This window comes from Bison bison, unplaced genomic scaffold (assembly GCF_000754665.1).
Source record: "Bison bison bison isolate TAMUID 2011002044 unplaced genomic scaffold, Bison_UMD1.0 scf7180017864228, whole genome shotgun sequence".
Taxonomy (NCBI): Eukaryota; Metazoa; Chordata; class Mammalia; order Artiodactyla; family Bovidae; genus Bison; species Bison bison.
In genome coordinates this window covers 2,704,456-2,715,398 of record NW_011494800.1, presented here as the reverse complement: position 1 = coordinate 2,715,398, position 10,943 = coordinate 2,704,456, and the positions used below count along the sequence as shown (strand labels likewise).

The 10,943-nt window shown below is 46.0% G+C and overlaps 1 protein-coding gene across 1 annotated transcript in view; it reads right to left on the bottom strand.

Annotated features, from left to right (window-relative positions):
• The window catches only part of PRDM8 (PR domain containing 8), a 4,491-nt gene extending 1,950 nt beyond the window's left edge, over positions 1–2,541 (bottom strand). Inside the window, exons 1-3 of the mRNA XM_010845979.1 lie at positions 2,236–2,541; positions 875–1,106; positions 1–479 (exon numbers count right to left, since the gene is read on the bottom strand). Of these exons, the coding sequence (XP_010844281.1) occupies positions 1–479; positions 875–1,106; positions 2,236–2,472 (948 nt within the window). The 5' untranslated portion in view covers positions 2,473–2,541. The remainder of the gene's footprint in view (positions 480–874; positions 1,107–2,235) is intronic.
• Positions 2,542–10,943: the final 8,402 nt, after the last annotated feature.

Sequence of the window (10,943 nt, the reverse complement as noted above, 5' to 3'; positions counted from 1 at the left end):
CGGGAACTTCCTCTTCCCTTTACCCATGCCCGCGGCGTTGCCGTCGGGACTCAGCTCCGCCTCCTGGTGGCCGCTGCCGCCGCCGAGGCTCTGCACTGGGGAGCAGCTGCTGGCGCCCCCGGAGTTCTCCAGCTCCCGCGCCAGGTTGTGAAAGTCCGTGGACGGCTTCGCGCCGCTGCCGCCACCAGCCGCCGGCGGGTTACCGCTCTCGGGGGAGGGGGCCGGGTAGTGGTGGACCGGACCGGCTTTGCAGAACTTCGGGCCGGGACCCAAGGGTGCCTCCTGCGACTGCTGTTGGTCCTTACCACCGCCGCCGCCGCCTCCGTGATCCTTGGTACCCACGCTGCCGCCTTGCTCCTCTCGGGGGCTCAGATCAGCGCCGTGAAGTCTCTTGGGGCAGCGGAAGCGCAGATGCGCTACATAGGGGAACTCAAACTGGAAACGTTGGCTGCACTCCAGGCATGTGTAAGGGGACGACCCTGCTTAGTGAGCAAACAGCGCGCGCGCACACACACACACACACACACACACACACACGATTACTCAGCATCGTCTCTAGGCCAGTTTGCCATCACCCCCTCCACAAATCCTCTTTCACCTCTCAGGGTCTGAGTGCCTGAAAACAAGAACATTGGACAAGACCTAGTCTAACTTTCCCTCCAGATTTGAGGAGAGTGCAGGAATTAAGCCTAGCGTGTCCCGATTCATCCTCACCTAGCTGTCCCAGCTTCACCCCAGACTATATCTCAGAAGCTCTCTACAAGGAACCCCAAAGGAGGGAAGGCTCGCCCAGGCGCCAGAGTGACCCCAACGCTCCCCACCCTCCGCCCCTCTGCTAGCTAAGGGCCCGGACGCAGGTCTTGAGCCAACCTACCATTCATTTTGCTGTGGGATCTAGAGGGGCAGAGCAAGAGTAACTCGGTCAGTTCTTTCCCGTACCAAACTAGTAACTCCTCATCTTTGGCAATCCTGCGGAGAGAGCGGTAAAACAGCTGTCCGTTTTTTATATAGGCTTCAAGGTTCTGCTCTTCTTTATCTCTGGCTGATTGGACCAGACGCAGCCACATGAGACCTTCGGAGGAACCATTCGCCGCTGAAGTGTCTACCTACAGTTTAGAGAAAAGAAATACAAGAAGGAAGGGAATGAGGGAGGGAGACTCTTGTGAGGGAATGAAGTCAAAGGAGCCAGGGCCATTTCCGCTGTTATTATTTCTCTAAGAATTATTATCTGAGATCAAGCTTCCAAAAACTTGACCCGACTTAACACCCATCCTCATGTTTGCAGCTGGCAGGCAAGATAACATCCCTGGCAAGCTGCATTAATTATACAGATTATTTAAGTTGTCAGGCTTGTGTGTGTGTGTGTGTTTTAGCCAAAGGCGTAGTGGGGTCTTAGTTGCCAGACTAGGGATCAAACCGGTGCCCCTGTTTTGAAAGGGCTGAGCCTTAACCACTGGACCACCAGAAAAGTCCTGTCTTTTTATATATTGGATGAATACCAAATTAGCAAATTTTTTTTTTACAATTCAAATTAGTGCTAAGCTCTTGAGAACTGATGTCTAGATTATCCCACATTGCAAAAGTATGTGGAATTTTGTCTGTTTTAGAAGTGAAAAGCAAACTTAGATTTTAGAAATTATTTTGTGACTTTTGCTCATCTTCCTTATTTTTGCTTAAACAACTAATGGTTCTTTGTAAAGAAAGAATAGGAAGTGACAGGACTTTTCACACTCAAACATATGGCTGGAATGATGTTGTATTGTCAAAACACCAACACTTTTATTTAAATACAAACTCTAGACACTAGCTAGCTTAACCAGAAAGAGTAATATTCCAGGGAACAGAAGGCCTCTGGGATTGGAAGGTGAATGCACCTAATATTTACAGAAAAGTACTTATAGGAAGCACTTAGCCTACAAATAGCCTCAATCCTAGTGAAATTTCCCACAGAGTTAAGGAAGTGGTGTTCATCTTCAGGAAAGCCCAGAATCCAGGCATTGATTTAGATACATCTGGCATTCAAAATCTAATTTTGTCACTTATTCCCAAAAATCAGTTGACAATACTCTGGAGTTTGATTTTCCTTTTCTAATTTCTGGTGTGTAAAATAGAATTGCATGTATCACTGCATTTTCTACATGTAGAACCTGTCTCAGCTTGTTATTCGAATGATTCTTAGTCTGTTTTTAAGAGGATATTACCCTCATATCCTACAGAACATAAACCAAGACTTACCCGGAAGATATAAGGGACCGTTCTCTTGTCTGTGGACTTGAGAGCTATGAAAGCTATGCTGTCATACAGGGAAGTATGGCTCAGGACGCAGGGACCAAATATAGCATTCTCAGGGATGTCGCAGGTGGTGTAAACGCTGGTAAAAATATCTGTCAGACACTGCTGGACAGCCTTGGCATCTCCCTCCCAGATGCCTCGCTGGATGCCCGAATCCTCCATCACTGGAGACAGATACATAGGACAGTTGAAGCGAATTTACATTCCTCCTTTTGCCTTCCTGAATCCAGGCAGAATGTTCTGACTACTAGACAGATTTTTCTTGAATTTGCTTGGTTTTTGCATTGATCTTATTTCAAAAATAAAGCCGATGGCAGATTAAATCTGGCATATGACAAAGATGCCAAGGAAGAGTACTTTCTTTTCCTTTAAAAATGTAAAGAGAATTGTGATGGGGGAGCTCAGGGTGGACCGACTGCTAGAAAAAAAGACAAGCGGGGCTAGGAAAGAGGAAATGTTTTCTGACTTACCTTGGGGGAGGATGAGACAGGATTGGGGGGGAGGGGGAGAGAAGTGGAGAACAAAAGGATTTTTTTTTGCTAGCCTATAGACTTTCTAGACGGAAAGAAACTTCTAACCTTTAGGGGAAAGCTCCTCTCCTTTACTCTTGTGTATTGAGTTGGGTGTCCGGGAGCTGGTTTTTATCTTATTTTTCTTCCAAAGAGGGGAGCAGCACTAGTGAGCAGGCAGAGACAGCGGAGCATGGCGAATGGATTTCAAGTGGAGTGTCAGGGCCACTGATTCCGTGTCAGCTAACCTTTCTCTGCAGCCTACAAGAGGGGACGTGTGTCTGCTCATTACCATAATCCAACACTGTCCCTCCGAGGCTTTAATTAAAAGCAGCAAGCAGAGGTAATTATTTTCTTCTCGACATGCTTATTTATGGATGAGGGTGAATCCCAGTTACCTTGTTATACAAGGGGGTGGGTAGAGTCGCATGTGCCTCATGAAGTGAGCAGGTACAGAGCAGGACTGAAGTGTCCCCTGTCTGAAATACTGCGTGTGTAATGACTGGTGAATGTTTGCTCCCCCAGATCGGACCTTGTCTGGGCAAGAGGGGGCAGCCCCGCTTGAGTAGACCTCAGTAGGCTCTCCAGCTGTTTAATCTGCAGCAATTCAGAAAGTAATGCCCCAGTGGTGGGCTCTCTTATTATTAAGCTGTCATAAAGACACATTTTCCTTCCTTTGCCATTGGACACCCCCCCCCCACTACAAGACTTATCGTCAAAAAACAAACAAATCATATGTAAAATTTAAAGCAGCTTTGAACTAATTGCATTGTTCACTTTCGCTGACTGATTAGAAGATTCCTCCAAGTTGATTTTTCCTCAATAATGTTGCTATTGGCAGATATTTGAGTATATTTTGTACAGTTAGCAGGAAAGGGAAACCCAATTCTTTTCCTAAGAAGCTGTTCTTTCTGGAACAATATTGGTAATGTCCATTTTTATCTTAATGTCTATTAACCAGTTAATCTTGCAAATGTCATTAGAAGGTAGTGCTCCCCCCCCCCCCTTTTCCAGCTAACAGAGCAGGAAACTTTGGTCAGCCTCTTTTCCATTCATTCTGCTATCTCCTCCAAATATCAAGTATGGGCTGTATCTGCCAGAGAGGAATCAGAGAAAATATCCGTAAAGTAGAAACTCCCTTTATTATTCTACAGCATTTACCTCTGGGCATTTTACCCCACCCAAGGTAGCCTTTCTGATCTCCAACTGCACATTTAAATACATTTTTTGAAATCTCTCAGCATCTCTCAGAACCTCCTTTTCAACCGAATTCTATTCTCTCCTTTTCAGTTTCCTCAATTCAGCGTTTTATGCCCCAATTTTTCTCTTCCATTTAAAAGTCTCTTTCACACAAACGGCTCATTGTGCCAAGAGGTCGCCCCGTCACTTGGGGCAACAGCAGGGACGCAGTCATTAAAATGCAGTCCTACCTAACAATACGGTGAAAAGCTCCTCGCTACGCCGCGCTAATAGGGGTTCGCGTCGCCGTGGCGGCTGCCACGAGCCTCACGCCGCTCACAATAAGCGCTGGGCGAGAGCCTGGGCTCTGCCGCCCGCGCGCGGTCGCTTTCGCCGCCCAGCCTTTCGCAGCTCTGCATCCTCCGCTAGGCCCGGGTTCCCAGCCGCCCGGAGCATCTTCCCAGAGTCGGCCCAGCTTGCCGAAAGCCGTCGCTGCTGCCAGCCGCTCGCCCTCCCCCGTAGGCAGGCATTGTCTGGCGGCCGCGCGCGCCCCAGTCGCTGGCTTTTTCTTGGGCAAAGTGCTCTCCACCCGCCCCTCCCTTTGTATAACCCTGTTGGCAGTAGCAAGCCCCTCCACAATTATTTCCTCCCCCTCTTCTGGATAATGAGAAGACGGAGGACAGAATTCTCCACTCTACCCACCAAACCTGTCTTCCTCCCCCCGCCTCCCCCACCCTCATCAAGGCAAAGAGACTTACCAGGAATAAGGTCAGGATCAAACCGCCCCAATAAGGCCACCTGGAACCGGGAGATGCAGACGAGTGTTTCTTTTGCCTATTGTATCAGTGTATTTCCATGTCGAGAGGTGTTGGTGTTGCTGTCAAGTAGGCTCTGCCTAAAGGGAGGAGAGATGGAGAGACGCAGAGAGAGAAACCAGGGAGAGTAGGGAGAGGAGAGAGAAGAGAGAGTTGTACAGATGGGCCCGATGCAGTGACTGACTGGCACGCAGACACACACTTTTTGTTTGCTGCACATAATCTGCCCAATGACGCGTGACAGCCCACGTCCCCTCCCTTTAACTCTTTGCTGGGCTGGGCGCTCCCTCCGGCGGCGCCGCCTGCCTGGAAGCGGTCTCGCCGGCCTGCCCGCGCCCCGCGCAGCCCCTGAGCTCTTTCCCCATGTGGCAACGCCTCTCGGAGCTCGGCCCGGCTCAACTCCTCCGAAAGCCTGGGCCCTCTGGGACTGGTTGGGGGCGGTGATCAGCTTGGGGGTCGGAAAGGGAAGTACCAAAAAGACCTGGAGAGGGCCTTTTCCCGTTTCTCTTGGCACCTGGAGAACCCCTGGCAAACGGTTGTTCACTCAGAGCGAGCAAGGACCCCGCGCGCATTTCCCCGAGTCTGAGTTTTCTGGAGGGGAAGGGGGTTTGTGGATTAGCCCCTCCAGCCGCAGCTGATACGCGCAGCTAGTTGCCCAGGGGGTTGACAAACCCTCACCAGCGCTCTCCAGGAGCGCTCACACTACCAAGCCCTTAAGAGCAAGACTCAAAAAGGATGCGCTTTGGTGAAAACTTGGCTCAGTCCTTCCTTGAACACGGTGTTGGGTAAGAGGGATGGAGTAGAGACGCCGCCAGACCTCCGAAGGGGATTTACAGGGGTCTTTTGGGCCCAGTACACAAGTACCGGGCGGGAGAAGGGCTGAGAAGGAGACGGGTGGGAAAGAAAACCCAGATTGCGAGACGCAAGCTCTTCCTGCGCTTCCGCCCTCAGCCTGGCGCGTTCCGCCTAGTCCCCAAGGGGGTCCCCTGCCCGGAGAGGCCGGTATTCTAAGACCCCCGGGGTTGGGGAAGGTGAATTAAAAGTAAAAATTATTACCGAGGTGGGCTCTGGAGAGCTTTTCACGTCCAGCAGGTGGTGGAAGAGTGGATGGAGTGGCCGAGACCGTCTCGGAAGCCTCGTTTGTGCGCTAAGCCACTTAGAGGCGCTGGCTTGCCCCTTTAGTGCAGCAGCTGATGCTAATGACTGGAAGTCTTTAACACCCTGAAAGTTGACTCCTTCTGCAGGATTCCGCCACACATTTTCGCTGGGGGGTCTCGGGGTTCTTTTTTACATTCAACTCTCTCTGCTCCTAAGGGAAGAAAGACCTTTTGAGTGGTATAGACAGTCCTATTCCTTCAGCCCCACCCACGCCACCACTACATTGAAGAGGGCAATCCATTAGCTTTAGGATAAATCGGACGAGTAGCCAGTTAAAGTGGCCAGGACTTGAGACAGCCTAGTTTGTATCCTGTGTTCAAACAAGGTAAGTGGATTGGGGGTTGGCGAAGAGCAGCTTAAAAGGAAAAGGTGTGTGCTTTGATGCTCTGAGACCTCCCTCCGGAACCCAGTGAAGCAACCAGGCACGGAGCATCTTTACCCCTGGCTCCCACAGTACTAGGAGGCCTGGAAAGAATTCTGCAGAGGAGAAATTAAAAAACAGTGCGAGGAATTTCCCACTGAGTTTTCCTGTCACCCCCGCTCCTCCCCTCTCTTTTCATCCAGCCCTGGCCAGCGGCGCTCCCTGCTCTCCCGCTCCCCGCCCCCCACACATAAATTCGGAATCCTTCTGATTAGACAGGGCCCATTGCCTAAGCTGACTTGAAGAAAGAAAAGTTGCAAAATCTCCATATACTAGGAAGTAAAGGGAGAATTCGCCCTTAATTTTCAGGTTAGTTATCAACTTTTCAAAGAAACCTCAAACTGCAGTTGCCTTCCATCTGAACGTATCTTTTCTCTTATACTTGTCCACACTTTAAAATAGTTTGGCTAAGGGCAACTCATGTAATGACCAAGGCTTAATGCTTAGAGTTTTCATATGTGTCTATATAAAAATCTTCAAAGTTATAAGCCAAAGTCACCATTTGGCTTATAACTGGATGCTCCATTCATTATTCCCCTCATCTCATTCACACACACACACACACACACACACACACACAAGCATCTCTCATCGCTTGTTTAAAGAAAGGGTGATGGGATTAGAAATGTCAAAAGAATTATCTCAAACATCTGAAAAATAACTTGCAGTGTTTTAGAATTCACTTAAGTGAATTCAGAGAAGGAAGAAGGTGTAAACAACAGCAAATTAAGATAAAGAAGTAGCCATAAGAGAGTTGTGGTCCCTAAGAAACTACAGCAAAAATGTGTGTGGGGGGCAGGGGGAGGTGGCAAGGGATGGGGAATGGGAGTGGGGGAGTGCAGTGTTTTCAAACTTAATTCCCAAACTGTAGAACAAAACACTCCTCAGGGCCTTCTTTTACTGTTTTTGTTTGTTTTTTAAGAGAATAGGAAGTTTGCTTTTCCCAGGAAAAGTCATCCGTCCATGCAAACCGCTTTAAAAAAAATCTTACATATTGTAAGTATAAAAAGATCTACCCCAGAATAAAAGCATTCTGGAAAACCTTAGAATCTAAATGGCAGAAAGCATTTTTCTTTTCCCTGGCCTTTCCTTTCTTAAATATCAAGGGCATTTGGACTATGTCTTCTTTGAGGTACTGAAACCTAGACTCCAATCTGTATAAAATAATAAATGTTTTTGGCACTGAAATTGGGGGTGAGGGAGCTTGGCTTTCCAAATGTCAGGCTAGAAAATAACTAAGATTCTACACATCAAAGAGGAGAGAGATGTATTGAGAATCAGCTATCTGATTCTCTCAATCTCACTTATCTTGCCCCCTAATTAGATTTCCCCTACTGATTTTACATAAAAGTCCCCAAATTTTAAAAAATTCCTACATTTTATGAATCCAACCAACTGTTTGTCTTATGTATTAGATGGATCACACAACAACAACAAACCCCACAAATATAGTAAGTTTCAAATTCCTACTTTGAGGGTTTTCTAGTATTTTAAGTAAAGCATATTTTGTTAGGTAGTATAAGTGACCTAAGTGAAAACTGTTAATTGGAGGTAAAGAAAATCCACAACTTACTTTAATTTCTCTAGAAATCTATGGGCTAAAATGGTGCATAAACCACTTTGAAATCATCCTGAATTATTACTTATTGGAATTCACTGATACTAAATGAAGGGTTGAGGCATTTATTCAGCCTCAAACAGTACTATAAAAATATATCTCGGTCAATACTTTTTATCTAATTCACATGGAACAATGGGTTTGTGCATATATTCAGAGCTCTCTTGCTTCGGATTTTATTTCCAATTAACTTATTAGAGGGATGGCAGTAAGAGTGAGGGTATTTGCCTTGCCCCACTTTAACAAGGCTTCTTGGAGTTATGGCAGAAAATACATGTGTAGACAACTGCAGTATTGTTTTGGAAGAGAAGGCTGAAGAGAGGTTGATGAATGATTCCTGAGATGGTGCCTTTTATGACCTAAGTGAGAGGGTGGAGAAAGGGTAAGAAAGGAAATCTGATACTTGAGAGTGTTACAATGGAAATGTCCTTTTTCCTCCCAGGGTAGAGAAAGAGGGCCTCAAATATCTCAACTTGTGTGATAGGAGGCAGGTAAAGTCTCCAAGAATAACTCACTCAGAAGGATTATTACTTTATAAGAATGAAACATTATTTTTCTTTCTCTCTCCCTTTCCAAGTCCTGGCTCATCTCCCTCCAATCATATCTCCAAATCACTACACCAGCAAAGACTTAGTTTGAAATATATAGGTATATAATATTATATATTTTCACACTGGAAGACAAGATGATGCCAAAGAAGCAGATAGATGGTGGAGACTTTTTCCTAAACATATTAGTTTCCTACAGGGAGGTATCTGGAAGGAGCTATGGGGAGATTGGGGGAGACAGATTAAGGAATTTCATGGAGGGGTACTGCACTGCCCTAGCCTTACCAAGGAGGATAAAGAACTTTCTAAGGGATAAGTTAGAGGCAAGAAGAGGCAATTGGCTGAACTGGATAAAGGTTTACAGGAATGGGGAGGGGGCACTTTACTTTATATAAATATTCATGGCAAAATCAGTCTGTGTCTGTTCCTCACCAAGGGTTACAGCAGATTCAATAGGTTATAAATGAATTAATGTTTCCTAGGCTCATTCTAGGACAGCCAGAGACTCAAAGGATGGATAATTTTGTAGCCTGTGAAGAGGGACTCCAGCTTCCAACTGCAGGGATCATTACTCCTCACTCACATTTTTCTCTCTTTGGCTCTTCCTCTTTCTCAATAGATGGTAACTGTTCTTAATCCTGTTGCTACAACTGCAATCATCATTATAGCTGTAAAACCTTCTCTCTGAGGGATCTCAAGTTCCATTTGCCCTTCCTTCTGTTGGAGTTCAGCTTAGAGCTGGATAGCCTTTGTGCAATTCACTTTCTCTCCTGGATCTAAATCGTAGTCAGCTGGCTTAAGGGCTTCTGAAAATGACTTCCAGCAGAGCAAGGAAACTGTGGTGATCCTGAAGGCAACCACTAAATGAATTGAATGCCTCATGCTCACCTGTGTGAATGTAACCCGTGAACCAGATCTACTATCCAGTATCCTGGCCCCCTGCATTCTCTCAGATTTTATACCCCTCCCAGGTGACTATCTAGAGATCTAGCAAGGAATATTCCGTCTAATCCTCAGGCTACAAAGTCCTCCCCAGAATCATACATACAGTCCTTGAATATACCTTAGTAGATGGAGTAGGGTTGTTGTTTACCTACTAAGTAGTGTCAGACTCTTTTGCAACTCCATGGACTGTAGCCACTCACCAGAGTCCTCTGTCCATGGGATTTTCCAGGCAAGAATACTGGAGTGGGTGGCCATTTCCTTCTCCAAGGTGGAGTAGGGTAAGAGGAAGAAAATGTAGACAGGGCCATAGTCAGCCCCTCCTTATCCTCTGGTTCAGGGTTTCCAGACAGATAGGGGACCAAGGGGTGTCCAGCAGTCTCAGATTGGAGGGATCATCAGATTTTGAGAAGACTGACTCTAGGCCTTAGGAATGCCACCAAGTTGAGAGGCTCTACATCAAATTTCTTTACACAGCCAAGACAAGGGAATTATCCCAGTACTCAGCACCTGACTTCTACCTCTTTTCCCCTTTATTTTAGGCTTCCCAGGTGGTACAGTTGGTAAAGAATCCACCTTACCAATGCAGGAGCCTCAAGAGACAAGACTCCAGTTTGATTCCTAGGTTAAAAGAGATGCTTACTGAAATAATGGGTTCATACTAGGCAGATTTGACTCCCTGGCACCTGATCACAGCTAACCTTTGAGCAGCATATAGCATTCCTCTCCTGGGAAGGGGGTCTTGTCAGAATGCATGCACACCCAGGACTTTCTAGCTAAGAATCTGTCCATGGCATACTTTTCTGAAGCCTGAGGAGACATCTGATTTTCTCTAACAAAAAGGGAGGCAAAAAAGAAAAAGAATGAAAAGGATAGGGGCAATAGATATCCATCACTCACCACAACAGGGACGACTCACATTACTTTGTTAGAGCCTTGGAAATAGTTTAATTTTTTCACAAACTACGTCCTCATACACAAACTGCTTCCCTGGTCATCTTGCAAATTGGATTGTTTGAGTGAAAATTATCTTTCATGATTTCAAATGAGTTGCATGTATTTCATAATTTAATCTGGGGGTATTAATCTAGCACCACAGGGGGAATGTCTCCCAAAATAGTAGATGGAAGGCCTAGAGTTTTTTTCATCAGCACTAAAAAACGATCAGTGTAGGTCACGAACAATAGTAATATCATCACTACTATAGGCAATATTGCATGTACATTACAAAGTGGCAAAAATGATAGGCAGGGGGACTGAAACTTGTATTTGTTCTCTTGTATAATACTTTCTTACTGAAAAGCCAACTTCCACATTGATTTGCTAGTCTTCTGGTGATGTAATATAAAGGTAACCAAGATATAATTCATAATGTCCTCTAAAGTTTTAAAGAAAACCCATACTTTAAAAATAAATACTATCCAGAATTGTGAAAAAAAATTCACAAATTCCTGAGAAGAA